Genomic DNA, 16,854 nt, shown 5'->3' on the forward strand with positions numbered 1-16,854 from the left:
ACACAAGACGAGACCTGTCATGGTTGTGCAGCCAGGGCTGGGGACCTGGTCTCCAACACTACACACACTTGGATTTGAATCCCATTTCCACCCTTTGCTAATGTATGACTGTGGGACAGTGGGCTGTCTTCTGCCTTCTGTGGCAAACTGTGGGTGATAACTAATATGTAGGCATCTGTCTCTGCACCCGTGGGGTGGGCTCTGGTGAAGAGCACTGACTACTCTTGTAGAGGACTCCACTTCAGCTTCCAGCACCCACTTGGGAGCTCACGACTCCCTGTAACAACAGTTCCAGGGGATCCAATGTTTTCTTCTGACTTCCAAGGGCACTAGGCACACATGTGGTGAAAAGACATGTATGTAAGGCCAAGCACTCAGACATAAAACAAAACCAAACAAAAATTTGAAATGCAGCTGGCATCACTGGTATTCATCATATTGTTATTGACAACCTGCCTGGAGCTTGCCTCATATTCTTTGGGAAGCCAGCAAATCAAGACACACAGGCGGGATAGCTTCCCGGGGGGCACTGTGGGAAATTCCTAACCTAATTACACCAGTAGCTATTCTTGAGGGAGAAACACTGTTCACACACTCTGCCCACACCACCTATTTCCACTTTATAAATGAAGTTAGTACACTTGTGCATAAGGCCACTGAACTGCCAACCCCAGCTTTATGGTGACCATGGGTACATTGGTAGTCACTGTGCCACAGCCCCCAAATGGGAAGTAGACAAGACCAAGAGCCACTGAATCTAAGTTGCCTTGACTCTGAGTCCTCAGCCTGGGCCTCCAGCCACATCTGCTGGGATCTGGGTAGGTCTGAGAGGATGCACTTATTGCTTGTTTCTTTCTCTAAAGATCTGCCACCCTAGAGGCCTCATCTTTCTGTCCCCAGTGGGCTGATGAGTGTATGGACCATGAACATGCCTTCCGCATCCTTCTGCACTAGGACTCACAGACCAGAAATCCACAGGCCATACTTGATCAGTTCAATAGCAAGGGGCTATTGAATCACACCACAGCTGCAGCAAACTGCTGTTTGTATCGAGTGTGTGTGTGTGTGTGTGTGTGTGTGTGTGTGTGTGTGTGTGTGTGAGAGAGAGAGAGAGAGAGAGAGAGAGAGAGAGAGAGAGAGAGAGAGAGAGCATGTGTGTGTGAATATGTGTGTGCATATGTGTGTGCATCTCTTTGTGTTCTGAGGTCAACCTTATCACTCCTCAGGAGTCATCCACCTTTGCTTTTTGAGGTGGAGTCTCTCATTGGCCTGGACTTCACCAAGTATACTGCCCAGGCATCAAATCCCAAGGAGCCTCCTGTCTCTGCCTCCCCAGGGATGGTATTGCAAACATGTGCCACCACCCCTGGCATTTTATGTTTTTTTTAAAAAGTGCATCCAGCGCTTTGGGCATGGTGCTTCTTTCCTGCCCCTCCCAATTTTCACTGTAAAGGTTCCGCCCATCACTGCCTTTGTGCTACACAGAGCACAGCTGCTGTGAGCCTTCACCTCCTGACCCTGCCACAGCACAGGTGTGTGTGTGTGTGTGTGTGTGTGTGTGTGTGTGTGTGTGTGTGTGTGCATGACTGCATGGAGATGACTGCATGAGTAGGCTCCTCAGAACCCACATGTAGCTGAAGTTTTCTCCAGTCCTGCCTGGCCCACGGTCAGGACAAATCTCTCTCAACCGCCATTCCTGCAGTCACTCAACCGAGTAACACACAGAGAGACTATATTGCTTACAAACTGTATGACCATGGCAGGCTTCTTGTTATCTAGTTCTTCTATCTTAAATTAACCCATTTCTATAAATCTATACCTTGCCACATGGCTCGTGGCTTACCAGTATCTTACATGTGGGTACTCATGGCGGCGGCTGGTAGCGTCTCCTGACTCAGCCTTCCTGTTCCCAGAATTCTCTTCTCTGCTTGTCCCGCCCATACTTCCTGCCTGGCTACTGGCCAATCAGCATTGTATTTATACAGAGCGATGTCCACAGCACCTACAGCTGAATGTCCAATCCCAAGGACTCATGTTCCTCTCGGTGAGAGCTGTGGAGGAAGCCGACACACTCATTCTCAGTTTGGAACCTACACTGCTGAGCTTGGACCCACTGGACGTCATTCTTTGCTAGGACAGCTCTGGACAGCAACCACAGGGCAAGCATGGGTGCTGACACTCCTCTAGTCTCCATCCCTGAAGGCTGCTGTAGGGACTCAGCATTCAGAGCCACTACCGCCTGGAGGGAGTCTTTCCTCTAGACACTTGGCTACTTTCTGCTGGCATATTTCACCACTGTCTCTGCTGGTCTACACTGTCTGTGTGATGCTTTTAGACCTGCTCTGTAGGAGCAGACTCCACTGAGTGTGTGAGTCCCATCCACACGCTGGCTGCCTGCATGGCTTCCCAATGGGCTCCGCTACTGAGGCATCATCATCCGACTGCAGAAGGAAAAAGTGAGGCAGAGAGGCCATGGCATTTATTCCATGATTTTCTCTCTGCTGCAGGCCACTGGGCTGGTTGATCTACTGCAGCCTCCTCCATGTGGGCCATCCTCTTCTTTCAGAATTTACACCTTCTCTTGACTTTTTAACCTAGTGGCAGTCATTGGTCCCGGTTCTTGGCCACCGCTGGATGCTTCTTCACCCCCTGTGGCCCCTACTTCACACACACAGCTTTGTCAACAGCACCTCCGTAGGGAGTTGGCCTTCATGCTCCTGCAGACTACTCTGATGGTCCAAGCCCATGATGGTTTCCAGCTGAACAGGGAGATCTGGGTTTCCCATGACTCCTGACTGCACCATGTAGCCCACCATTGGGAGGGGGAACGGAATGCATCTGAGTCCATCTCACAAGAAACAAAACTGTAGCTACCATTACTGCACCCACCTCCCACTCCCCCGCCCACGCCTGTGCTTGGAGCAAGCCAAATTCAAGTCAGAAATCCTCTATTAATGGCAAGCAGAGGCTGGGGGGGGGGGGGGCAGGAGAGCTGTCCATGGTGCTGAACTGTGTGGCTGCACCTGCGAGGAGGTTCAAACCCCAGCCCTTGGCTGGCATGGGCGGTCTTTTCTGTCATCCTGGTCAGCGTTGTTTTCCGAAAGGAACTTGTGCCAGGAATTCTCAAACAGGCGTTGGTGAGGATCGAGGTAATTGATTAAATGTCTTCAAATGCATTCCTCTGGGACACCTGTGCCAGACGGCCGCAGTCTAAATGCAAATACGGCCCGAGAAGTAACGCCTGAATTCATTTGCTCTATGCCAGTGACTGACATGAGCTCACCATCATGGCAGCCCAGAAGAGAGCAGAGACCTTGATATGAGATGAAGGACACACGGCATGTGATAACAAAGCCACCTTTGGCTGGCAGTAAGGCTGGCCTCAAAACCAAAGCATGGCCTTGTCACTTAATACATGCTTCAGTGCAAGACTTTAGACACCTGTGAGACTCAGTTTCCTTATCTATAGTTTGGGAAAGATAATGGTAGGAGCCCAGAGACTATGCTAGGGCGGGCAGTGAGAGCCAAGGAGTAACAACTGTCCTCCAGAAAGGTCACATGGCTTCATCATCACCAGTTCCCGCACTGTTGGAAATAGACACCGTGAATTGTGGGAGCTTTGACTCTCTGGGAATCCATCTCATCAGCTGTGTGTTGGATACAGTCATGCTCAGAAATCCAGGCAGCCTGCACAGCATCATTTAAGCACATGCTACAGGGCACAGGGGCCCATGCTGTGACTCTGAGTGTCAACCTTCTTTGATAAATGGAGAGCTCACTCAAGCCGTTCTTCCAGGTCAGGTCATATTCATCACACCTGGGGGCCAGCTATGAGGAAAGAGCTGTGGGGAGAAGGCTGTCCTCTCATGCAGTGGAGAACTTCACATTCTGGCCAGAGCCAGGGTTCAACAGTGAGTAGTTGACTCACAGCATGTCCTCAGAAGGCTGGTTTCTGGTTCCATCCAGATCTGTCCAGGTCTCCTCCACAGCCTGATGTCAGATAGGTTATTAGAGCATGTGTGTTGGCGAATGTCCTGATTCCACTCTCCCCGGCCTCCCAGGACACACTCGCTCCCTGAGTGCTTAACTCAGACGGGCCCAGCAGGAACTGGCATGCTTTTATCTGGGACTCTGAAGGGAAGGGTAACCTGTGAGCCTCTCCACATCACCGCATCCCCAGGCAAAGCAACAGGCAGAGCAGCTGTAGATTCTGGGGCTGGGAATAGATGTCAGCCAATGCAGTCCTCCTTCCATGACTAATGAGCATGTTCCAAGCCTGGGGGACACACTGAAAACATTTCCCCCATTAATCTAAGAAGGCTGATGCCACAGTCTAACTGACAGCACCAGGCCCTGGTGCAGAGTCGCACAGGCTTTTAAGCACCGCTGTATGCTGCCCGACTTTCTGGGCACGCAGCTCCGCTTCCAGCCTGCGAGGCCTGCTCCATTAAGATCTAATTCCATGTGAATTGCAGAGTTGTGATTTGGCATCACGTGAACAAGTGTCTCAAAGATCCTCCTCTGGCCGTCTGAAGAATCAGGTTTTCTCTCTCCCTTAACTTCTCCCCCGCCTTCCTTCCTGACCCCAGTGGTCTGAGTCCTAATTGAGAATTCATAAAGAAGTATCTAGGACCAATCCTTCAGGCTCCAATCCAAACCTCTTATTCAAGATAAGCAGGTACAGTGTATAGCTTAGAGCTGCTGACGTGGGGACTGGGCTGGCATCGGGGCAGGAACTGGGAGCCCTGCTCTGTGGAGTTGACTTACAGTGGTCAACTTATCTTCTTGTCTTCGATAGTCAGTGATGTTCCTCCTGGGTTGTCCTGGTTATTTTCTTGTCAACTTGACACAAATTAGAGTCATCTGGGAAGAGGAACCTCAACTGAAAAAAGATGCCTCCATCAGAGCAGCCTGTCGGTGAGTCTATACAGTAGTTTCTTGATTAATGATGGATGTGGGAGGGTCCACCCCATTGTGGGTGGTGCCACCCCTAGACAGGTGGTCCTGCATGTCACAAGAAGGCAGGATGAGCAAGCCATGAGGAGCAAGCCAGTAAACAGCATTCTGTGGTGATATTTTATATGTGCTCTAATAAATAAAGCGTGCCTGGAGATCAGAGAAAGAAGCCAGCCACTATATTAAACATAGAGGCTTTCAGTCTGAAGATTCATAGAAACAGGATCAGCTGAGGAGTTGGTGAGGTGAGGTTGGCTGTGGCTTGTTCTGCTTCTCTGATCTTTCAGGTTTTCATCCTACTATCTGGCTCCGGGTTTATTATTATTATTATTAATTATTAATTATTATCATTATTTAATAACAATTCATGATACAGCATTCCTCCATGGTGTTTGCCTCAGTTCCTGCCTCCAGATTCCTGCCTTGAGTTTCTGTCCTGGCTTCCTTTGATAATTGACTGTGATGTAGAACCATGAGCCAAAATGAAACCTCTCCTCACCAAGTTGATTCTGGTCATGGTGATGGCCAGCATTAGAAACCCTAAGACAGTGGTGAACAGCAGACCTGAGTACTTCTGACCCTTTGGAATGAGCCAGAACTTCCCTGTAGATGTCTTTTATTTCCCACTATCTGGGAACTGAGAATCTCAGTGGTTTCAGCAAAGCACCGTGAGAGAAGAAAAGTGGGAAAGGGAAGAAAAAGGAGAAAAGCCTGGAAGTCCTCCCCAGGGACCTGCGTGTGACATGGTCCTGCAGTGTGATGCAACTCTGCCCTAGATGGTGGCACTGCTCTGGGGACTGTGGACATATGGAGACTGTGGCCTAGCCGGCAGAGTATTGGAGCTGTGGGAGGTCCCTTAAAGGTGATCCCAGCTTCTAGTCCAGAATGAGAACATGCCAGGCTGCATGCCCTGTGTCTTCCCAGCTAACATGCCCCCTTCCACAAGAGGTCACACCTATAAGTCAAACCTCTCCTTTCTTAAGAAAGAAGCTAATACAAGGTTCTTCTCGTACTTTCTAGAACATTCCTCTCTTGGCCCTTGTTCACTCTTCCTCAGATTCTCCATTCATGGGTCTGTGTTGCCTCCTCCTTAGTGATCTGGGGCCACTTACCCCACTGGTCACCTGCCACCAGAGGCTTTTTCACTTCCCACAGAGCCAGTCACACTCTCCTGTTTTTAGATTTATATTAATTTGTCTATCCATTTACACACACACACACACACACACACACACACACACACACACACATCCCAGAATGCACGCTGTGTGAAAACAGTCTCATTCCTGAACTGTTCTCCATTCCTTAGTCATTCAACAAATTCAGGCTCTGGGCATGACACTGAACATTTCACACAAGCTATTCAGTCCCTGTTCACCATAAGATGGAGAAAAAATGGCAACAAAAAGCAAGAGAGAAAATGCAAAGCCCCAGCAGGATGTCTGGATGGGACATGTACTCAAGGAAGGGTTATGAAACAGATGATAGATGAATGGATGGATGGATGGATGGTGGGTGGGTGGATGGATGGATGGATGGATGGATGGATGGATGGATGGATGGATGGTGGGTGGGTGGATGGATGGATGGATGGATGGATGGATGGATGAACAGAGGCAATCAGCAATGGCTGAGCCTCTACACACACGTGTTTCTGTATGGGGCACTGTGTTTTTTACTTCTTATTAATCCATCTTAGAAATGAAGAGATCAGAGTGATTGAATATTTGCTTGAAGTCATGCAGCTATTTGGGGACCCTTAAAAAGAATTGCAGAGTCTATGTCTTCCTATTCGCTGCCTGGGGTGCTCCTGGGTACCAGGTTCATCTCTTGACCCCTATGTTCAGTCATCACACCACACCTCACAGCTTCCCTGAGGCATGGGCCAGTTCCCTCCCATTCTGAGGAACTGTGAGGCTGAGGGTGGGAACTGGAGATACAGCAAAAAGACACTGGAGGCTCAGCAGGGAAGAAGATGGATGGCCTCTGGTGTGTAGAGTAGAATAAGATGGTCCAAATGCTCGAGCTGGACTCAAGTACCCAAGGCCTGAAGCTCAGAAAAGATGGGCCCAGGCAGAGGAGAGGGTGAGTCTTGTTGCCAGGGTAACAGACATAGGAAGGTTCTAGTGTGTGTATCATCTGGGGTAGCAAACCTCTAAGGATGGAGGGGGTCCCTCATACCACAGACTGGGGTGATGTCTGGGGTGCTCTGTGACCTCATCCTGGTTCATGTCCCATCTGAGAAGTCTGGCCTTCACTTCATGCCACAGCCTGTCCCCATCCCTCCAAGCATGACCACTCTGCCTCCTTTGAGATCCCTTCTCCTTTTTCATTATTTATTGGAAAAGTGACATCTCTCAATGAAAGTGAACATGGCCCCAGAATTTGGCTCAGAGGCCAAAGATCCCAGTGTCCCCAGCCATTCCACATCACTGTCATGAGCACAAATGGTCTGGGAAAGCCAGTGTCCACTCCTAGAACACATCAGTGGTAAAAGATTTTATAGATGCAAGCTTTTTCCTGAGAAGCTGATGAAGGAGGTGGAGGGGACACTACTGGAGGGACACTTCCTGAGGGGAAGTGACTGCACCAATGTCTGCAACTGCCTCACTCACGTCCAGCAAGCCAGGTCCCGGGGGCCATGGTGACGAGGACAGCGTCTCTCTTCTCTCCGTCCAAACCCACCCAGCTACGCTTGCAACCCTCCGAGGTTTGTGTGTGCCCCAGCAAGTACAGCCTGAGACCTCGAGGGACAACAGGGCTCTGCCGAGCACAGCCCCACCTCTGACCCAGTCATCGCCGGTCACCTTTCTGTGTCACTATCGCTGGATGCCACCTCTTCCAACGCTGCCTGCAGGTCCGCGATGCGCCGGATGGACGTCTCCAGGTCTGTCTGCAATGTCTGCCTCACAGCGGCCAGCTCCTCCACATACTTCTCCTGCAGACATAGACCACAGAACCCATTGGCCTTGAGTGAGAACGCCACCCCACTCCAGAGTTCCGAGTGTGAGGGGACTTCCCGAGCAGAGTCTACGCCTCATTAACACAGTCTTCCCAGGCTCTCGCCACAGATGGGGAAAATGTGAAGCCCTGGAGTTCCGGCATTCACAACACATTCTACACAGGAGGGAAGAGACTCTAGAGGACCCTCCTGGCATGTCCCAGGCATGCAAAGCTAGGTCATCTATGTAGGGTACTGCTCTTTGTGTACGTGTGAGCCCAGAGCCATACTGGGATTTATACCACCGCCTCATTGAAAGCTCAGCCATCTTAAATGGATCAGTAAATGAGCCAATTAAGATGGGCCAGAGGCTCCTGGGAAAAAAGCTGAGCATGAGAGATGGACCTGGTGTAAAAGGCTTGGGGCAGCACAATGCAGGGCTCTGCCACCTGGGCATTCATCTTCCCGTTTTCAGTGGTGCTCCAGGCCATGCCTGCCAATGTGCTACAACATCCCCCACCATGATGGTCATGGAGCAACCCCCTGAACTGTAAGCCAACACCCAGTTGAGTGCTTCCGTTTATAAGAGTTGCCGTGGCCATGGTGTTCACAGCCAGAGACCAGTAACGAAGACACTCTCCAAAGTGGGATTCCCCTGTGGGCCACCTGCAAAGCGACAAACCTGGCTGGCATTTACGGGGCACTTTCTGCGGCCAGCACTAGTCAACTGGTCAAAGCCTCCCTCACTGTCTGAGGGCCTGCCAGGTGAGTCATGATCATCACTCCCACTTCAGAGCTGAGTGACAGACCTTCCAGAGCAAGGACTGAGCTCAGCTGCTAGAACTCAAGCTCCTGCCTCCCTTTGTGGTAGTCCTTCACCGAGCTCAGTTTTGTCCTGACTCTTTGGAAAATCTCTGGTGTCCACGGAGCATCTATTTTTCAGTTTATCCGTTAACATCAAGCTTGTTGATGGAAGGTGAGTTGGCCCCTGGGGGCTTTAGGTTAAGTCTGGAGAGAGAGAGCGGGCTGCCATGCCTTAGAGTGCGCGGTGACATGTGGGGGCTGGATGCTGTTATATCCTACAGTGCACCAGATACCCCAAGATAGAGAATCATCCAGCTACATCCAGAATCTCTCTTCTGGAAATTAATTCCACAGGGGATAGATCAGAAGGCAAAGCAGGGCCTTGAACACGAGCTTGCCCGGGGCAAGTGTGGCCAACGAAATGAGAAACTGAAAGCCAGAAGCTGTACCCAGCACTGGGATGGTTAGGGAGATCACAGTACATCGCTTTGATGTCACCAGATGGACATTAATAGAAGTAAGTGTTGTGGTGACGTAGAAGGTACCCGTGAACACCACGGAGCAAATACAATGACTGAAAGGACTGTCACCTGGAGTCCACAGCAACTACACACACCACATACACATACACACCAATACACCACACACACACCAATACACCACACACACCACATACACCATACACACACAGACCACATACGTGCCACACCACACATACACACACACCAATACACCACACATACACACACACCACATACATACCACACTCCACATACACATCAATACACCACACACACATACACACACCACATACACACTACCATATATACCACACATACACACCACATACACACCATACCCCACATACACACCACCATACACCACAAACACACACCTCATACACACCATACTCTACATACACACCACCATATAACACACACACACACACACACACACACACACACACGCACACACACACGCACACACACACAACATCACAAGATTGGGGGGGGGGCTTGGAGTCTCGGGGATGTTATGGGTGGGGTGGGGTCCTGGGAGATTTTTTTTTTAAAGCTTCTCTGATCATCTGAAATTTCCGTTTTGGTCCACTACTCAAGGAAACACACACGGCTAACGATGGAGGTGTGTGCGAGGTGAAGATGGAAGGGCCAGATCTGAGTGCAACTCCCAGACCCTCCACCATCTCCAAAACCCTGTGACCACAGACAGCTCTGCAGGTCTCTCGGAAGAGACTGAGGACAGCGACATCACTAGGGGCAGCAGAACAGGACCTGAACCCAATCCATGGGGCGGCGAACCCCAGGAACCCAGCAAGGACCATAGCTGTTTTCATCACAGGAATGGGCTCGATCGGTGTTCCTCTGTGGACCAGCCTCCCCATCCTCACCATGGGGAGCTGGACGGCATGAAGTCTTTCTGACTGGATTGAGCATTGCAGCAGGTTCGGCCCAAAGCCGGGCCAGGCCTTCATAGAGCTGAACGGGGAGGAGCAACGTGGGCAGGGTCAGCTTACGTTTCAGGTGGGGCTGCCAGTCACAGAATGCCCACCTCAGGACTGGCAAGCGAGGGACAATCTGAGGTCTAGCCTCAGACCACAGCCAGTGGTCAGACAAGGACATCGGGACAGGACTAGCAAGCGAGGGACAATCCGAGGTCTAGCCTCAGACCATAGCAGTGGTCAGACAAGGACATCGGGACAGCGGGGGAGGGGACTGTGAGCAAAGCTACAACCAGAAAAATGGCTGGGGCAGAAGCTCGGAAGCTGCAGAGGCACGGCCAGGAAGCCAGCCCTTCCCAGGTTCAGGCAGCGGTGCTTCGGAACTGGCCTCCACCTCCAGGGACTGCGGCAGCTGCCTTTTTGGAGAAATCTGGGTTTCTGCCTGCAGGCTTAGCTGATGCCTCCACACCTGGGCCGGACAGGCATGTGGGAATCACATGGAGCACAGTGAATACTGGTCACATGACCGTTCTGCCTAAGGGCAAGGGTCCTGAAGATCAGAGCAGGGAAACTCTGTCCACCGTGGAGCCGCTGTGAGGACGCTAAGCCGGGTGATCATCTCAGGTGAGGCATCTCAGGGCCCGTGGGCAGACTCTGGAGCCTCCTCCAGCTTTGTGGCCACCATTCTTGCCCAGGTGAGGGTCATGCGGGAGGGAGGTCTACAGTCCCAACCAGTCAAGGAACATCCCCGAGAGTGGAGGAGATGGACGCAGAGATGGGTGCTCTGTCACCAGGGAGTGGACTGGGCCAGAACTAAGCAGGTGGGCAAGAGAATGGGATAAATGAACTGAGATGAATCGGTCATTTCATGGCACTAGCTGTAGGCTCTGGAGACGAGTCAGCTTTACAAATATGAATCTCATCTGTGCGGCTCACACGCCCTAAGACCTTCAGCAAGTCACACGACTGCTCCGGCCTCCTATCATCTTATAAAAGTAAGGGCAGCAGGTAAAGAGTAAATGTGGGGGTCGGGGGGAGGCTCGACCAATGGTGGCATTACTAACATCAAATTCTCAGAAGAGGAAACTTGGAAGAGGCCACATTGTCCCCGTGTCACATTCCAAGGTCAAACCCAGAATAAGGAGCTTGGAATATGGAAGTATGTGCCAAAGCCATGGATGGACAGTCAGGACATCGGGGGAGGGGCTAACTAAATGGAGCAGGAAGGGGTGGATATGCCCTGAGGAAGGTATGTGGACCAAGGACTTAGGCATCTGTAGCCACCTCGCCTCTACTGCCCTGTGCACAATAGACACACAGCTCTTTCTTCAGCCCGAGAACCTGGGGGAGTCTGCTGATGACAGAGACTAAGACATCAGTCCCAACACCGCAGAGCCCAGCAAGGGCAGACAAAATAAGGCCCCTCACCCCCGTCAGAACTGCAGAGATAAGACACACAGGAAAAGGGGTCCGGATGGAGGCAGCTGGCTCAGGCTGGGGACCCTCAGCCTCCCAATGCCTTCCAGGGACAGATGCCCAGCCAGCATGGTGATCACATCTGATCACGCTGAGGTTTGGCTCGACTGCCCCTTGAGAGCACAGCTGTGTTCTGAGGCCTCTGTGAGCTCAGGCTCCTCTGTTGTTCATGAGGAGCCTGAAGAAGCTCAGGAGTGTAAACCAAGTAGGACATCAGCCTGTTTTAGGTACTTATGTATATGCATGGCAGAAACCCCCACAGGAACCCACCTGATGCCCGGACAGACCTACAGCTGTGAGGCAGGGAAAGACACACTGACAGAAATGGCTCCCGCGCGCACTGGTGCACGCCACGAACCCCTCTACATCCAATCGTGCACCCGCTCGTTCAGTGGAGATTCACTGAGCACCTACTGTGTGCCAGCTGCCACGGAGCTAACACCGTCACAGAACCTGACGCAGCTGTACTGCTGACACCTGGAACACGGCAGGCAGAGACACGCTAAGGGTGGAGAGAGTCAGCGTTACTACGCGATGGTCAGTGACAGAGGGCAGGGCCTGATGCGCACACGTGGATGCACACACCTCATGTTTACCAAGATAAAGACAATGCCGTGCAGCATGTGCTCCTGGCCCCGCATCACTTGAAGGAGTCGGGATCCCTTCAGACTTCCAGATCGCGGCTCTCCCAGGGGCACTCCAAGCACAGTCACTACGTGGGAAGCAGTTCAGACGATAATTAATGTTGGCAATTAAGATCGCCTCTGCTCACGGCATCCAATTAGAGGCTGATACCAATGCGGCTGTTCGCTGCTTGTCTCTTTACCCAGAGCACTCTGCTCTCCAGAGACCTTCTCCTGCCTGAGATGCTGGGGAGCTACCCCCTCAGGCTCCTTGCCCCTGAGGCAACCTCTCCAGGTTCAGTTAACCTGCACCAGGGTTTGCCTGAAAGAACAGACCTCACAACACCCTTGAAATTCATCCCTCTTGCTGTTTTCTGACACAATAAGGACAGACAGAAGCCTCCTGCTCAGTAGGACGTGGGCGTTCCCTGCACGGGTTGATACACAGGTAGCTGTTGCCAGTGGCTTGCTTAGTCAATATAACAACACATCTGTCAACATCTGTGTCACCAGCAACTGGCAAATCTTTCTGACTTCAACTCTGTAGCCCAGGCTGGCCTTAAGCTTTCCATCCTCCTGCCTCAGCCTTTCTAGTACCCGGGGTTATAGCCCTCCATTCTCACACCCAGAGCCTGTTCCAATATAAAATCCAAACAGCTTTGAATGTCACACGGACAAGAGGATCTCAAAACCGCCCCGGAACATGCCAAAAAAAAGGTGTTTTTTCATATTCATCGCACGTGCTTGAGACATACCTGAGCACGTGAAGGCTGCTGCTGAGTTAGTTCATAAAGGAACGTGTTGATCTATAGCTCTTATTCTGACTGGTGTTCTGCCGAATGGTTGAAATATCTTATCTTGCTTAATAGTAATGAGATTCCTTAGATCCAAGCACCGTGGAAACAGAATATAATTGGAGAATGTTACGGTAAATTGCTGGCTGTGGCTATTCTCCCTGGCAGGAGCTATCAAAACATGCTTATGCTTTCTTTTTATGCTTTTCCAGATTCTCTACAGAGACTATGGATTCAGTGTACTATGAGAAACTTGGAAAATGGGCTTCATTTCTCTGGTCCACTGAAATTGAATCCTCCTCTACCTGCTCAAGAGAGAGAAAGAGCCAGCTATCAGCAGGAAGAAGGACCAGGGAGCATGCACTCGCTGTTCCACGAGGTCGTTCCCTTAACTATCCTGAAAACTCTGTTTCATTCTATTTTTATGGTGCAATAATAGACACAGAGAGACTCATCAAAGACCTCATTTTAGTTCACTTTCCGTTGCTAGAATAGAACACCCGAGACTGGATCATTTATAGAGAGAAGACGTTTATTTTGGCTCATGGTTCTGCAAGTCCAAGGGCAGGGCACTAGCATGTGCTTTGCGCTTGGCTTCTGCCAGAGGCCACATGCACCTGACAGAAAATAGAACAGCAGAAAGAGAATGGGACATCGTCAATGAGGACAAGGTGGTGCCAGGGTCCCTTCTTGGCAAGCACTCTGGAGGCAACCATTTTGGTCCTCTGAGAGAAAGACCCCAGGTGTATGTGGGGTGTGGGTGTGTAAAACCTTAACACCCCCCACATAGACCAGAACACCTCCCAAAGGTCTCACCACCTTTCAGCACTTGTTATTGGATACTTTGAAGACAAAGTGTCAGTTGTTCTTTGCTGGGAACAATCAGATTCAAACCTTAGCAGATCCCAAAGACCCACAGATAGAAAGAGGCAGGGGGCCAGGTGTGGTGGTACGTGCCTTTGATCCTAGCACTCGGGAGACAGGCAGGTGGGTCTCTGTAAATTCCAGGCTAGCCTGGTCTACATAGGATCTCTAGGACAGCCATGGCTACACAGAGAAATCCTGTCTCAGCAACAACAACAAGAAGAAAGTGGCAGAGAGATATACACCAAGACACGTTTACAGGGCCAGCAAACATCTGACTGTTCCTCCTCACCCGGGGCAGGCATGCCTGAGGGGTCACTGCACAAACTTGAGCAACCAGAGGCCGACATCTCTTCTCTTCATCACCCAGCTAAGTGCCTCGGCCCCAGACTGGCCTGTGCTTTGCCTGTCGGTGACAACCATAATGCCAGACCTTATCATGCCTTAAGTGATGGCAATCTGCCCAGAAGTGCCCCTGGGTCCTCAAGGAACACAGCGAGACATATGGTGTCTGTTAGGTTTTCAGTGTGAAGCGTCTCTCCTGTGCAGAGGGCTTGATCTTTTGGCTGGTGGCAATGATTTGAGAAGCCCTAGAAACTTCAGGAGATGGGCTCACTGGAGGAAGTTGGTTGCTGACAGGTATCCCCAAGCACAATCTTTTGCCCTGTCCATTTCCTGTCTCTCTTTCTGATTCCTGGTTGCCACCAGGTAAGAAACCTTGGTCTGTCATGAACTCCTACCACCATGACACTCTTCCCATCACAGGGCTCATCCTGGACACTTTACAGGGTCTCACAGCCAGGAAAACATATTTAAATCCAAGGCCACACATGCTATAAACAGCGGAGAGCTTCCTCAGAGTCAGTACACGGAGCTGTGGTCCAGGGAAGCCAAAGCTGTATCTGCAGCTGGCAGCTGAACTCAATAATATGTAGGAATCTTCTGTGTAGTGGTAGTGATTTTGGAAACATGGAAGATTCAAGGCTGAAGGGGTCATGGAAAGAAGTGGAGGCTTGGCACTGTGTGCCAGGGTCAGAGTCCTTGAAGAGGCCATGAGAGGTCATTGACGGAGGTGCAGTCTCAGCTGGAATGGAGACTCCAGCATATTTGAGATGCCAGGCTCCGGTACAACCATCCAGGACAGAGGCAGGTATGGAATGGAGCTGACCTGAACCCATGAAATAAGCTGTGTGTGCTGTAAATGGCGTGGCTGGAGAGGTCGGGGTTACCTAAGCCCTCTAGAGCCCAGAAGATCGTGAGTGAGTCCAAAATGTTTTACACAGAGTTATTTATGTTGTTGAAGTTTGGTTTTGCTTTGCTCTGCTCATGACTACGCCCTAGTTTTCCCCCCTCTTAGAATAAGGAAGTATGTAAGCTGTTTTATTTTTATTTTTATTTTTATTTTTTATTTTACAGGGGCCTACAATGAAGAGACCTGGAATTTTAAAGAAGATCTCGGACTTTAAAAGTGTTGGGATTTTTAAAGACCGTGGGGCTTTTAAATAAGAAAGAAAAGATTATGGCTTAATAGCAGTGTGTTTGTGTGTCAAGTTGAGAAGTGGTCAATTGTACTGGTTAGTTTGGGTCAACCTGACACAAACTAGCATTACCTGAGGAGGGGGAACCTCAACTGCCTCAATCTGACTAGGCCAGAGGCAAGTCTGTGGGCGCATTTCCTTGACTGTGAGTGATGCAGGAGGGCACAGCCCAGTATGAACAGTGTCAGCCCTAAGCAGGTGGTTGTGAGTTGTATAAAAAGCAGGTTGGGCCAGCCACAGAGACCAAGCCAGAAAGCTGTATTTTCCCATGGCCTCTCCATCAACCCACGCCTTGAGTTTTTGTCCTTACTTCCTTCGGTGATGGACTGTGCTTGGGGTGCTGCTTTGGTCACAGCGTTTATCACAGCAACAGAAAAACAGACTGGGGTGGACCAGGGTGGAGTGGGGTGGACCAGGATGGGATGTTTCTATTTAACAAAATTCCGTGTATGATTAAGTCCATCTTTCCTTTGAAAAATAATGTTAACAATGGCGAGGGGAAAAAATCTGAGGACTTGAGTGTTGTAATCAATTTATTACAAGTTTTAGTTTCCTGTATAAAATTGATGAGCTTTTCAGTAGCTTTTAAAGAGAATAATTAAGATAGAAACCATGAATAACAATAAATAATCTCTCTTTTCCCCTTAGCTGTTTGTCACAGTCACGGGAAGTCTGAGTGACAGGAGTCAGGGATGGCTCAGTCTGTAAGGCACTTGCAGCGCCAAGCCTGATGACCTGTGCTCAATCCCCAGAACCCACACAAGAACCTGGTGCAGGATCATAAACACTGGTAATCCTTACACCCCTAGGGGAAGAAAGGCGGGGACAGGAGAAGGCCAGGAAGTCTTCAAGCCAGCTAGCCTGGCCTACGTCTCAAAACAAAGTTGAAGGCCAGGACCGACACCCTAAGTTGTCCTCTGACTTTCCACACATGTGCACACACATGAACTCACACACCCAGACTCGAGAAGTCCCTCGTTAAGGACATTCAACATACGATCCTTTGGCTCCACGATGATGAAAACCACCGCACACTCGGTACAAACTGGGCTTGGAGTTTTGAACCTGGATCTTCCCCTGTGCCAGCCCTCCTCCCGGTGCTGGACGGCACCAGACTCAGCTCCTGATTAGTCTCACCATCAAGAAGGCAGAGTGAGAGCCAGCCTACAAGCAACAGCCTTGACTCTGGACCACAGGAAACCTGCCTCTCCTTGGGGACTAGGGCAGTGGATATCTGTCTTTCACCTCCGCTTCCTGGTGACAATGGCAGTCCTCACTCTTTGACTAAAGCTTCTTGCAAGGAAAAAAAAAAAAAAGAGGGAATATCAAGTGGTTCCTACCTTACCCCTCTGAACAGCAGTTCTTTCTGGTGAGGATGTGAGAACACAAAGACCACAGG

At 50.5% G+C, this 16,854-nt stretch overlaps 1 protein-coding gene across 1 annotated transcript in view; it reads right to left on the minus strand.

Annotated features, from left to right (window-relative positions):
- The window catches only part of LOC131898538 (unconventional myosin-XVIIIb-like), a 175,846-nt gene that overhangs the window by 21,670 nt on the left and 137,322 nt on the right, over positions 1 to 16,854 (minus strand). The window contains exon 33 of the mRNA XM_059249728.1: positions 7,764 to 7,894. Within this exon, the coding sequence (XP_059105711.1) occupies positions 7,764 to 7,894 (131 nt within the window). The remainder of the gene's footprint in view (positions 1 to 7,763; positions 7,895 to 16,854) is intronic.

The sequence above is a fragment of the Peromyscus eremicus genome, chromosome 23, assembly GCF_949786415.1.
Source record: "Peromyscus eremicus chromosome 23, PerEre_H2_v1, whole genome shotgun sequence".
Classification (NCBI taxonomy): domain Eukaryota; kingdom Metazoa; phylum Chordata; class Mammalia; order Rodentia; family Cricetidae; genus Peromyscus; species Peromyscus eremicus.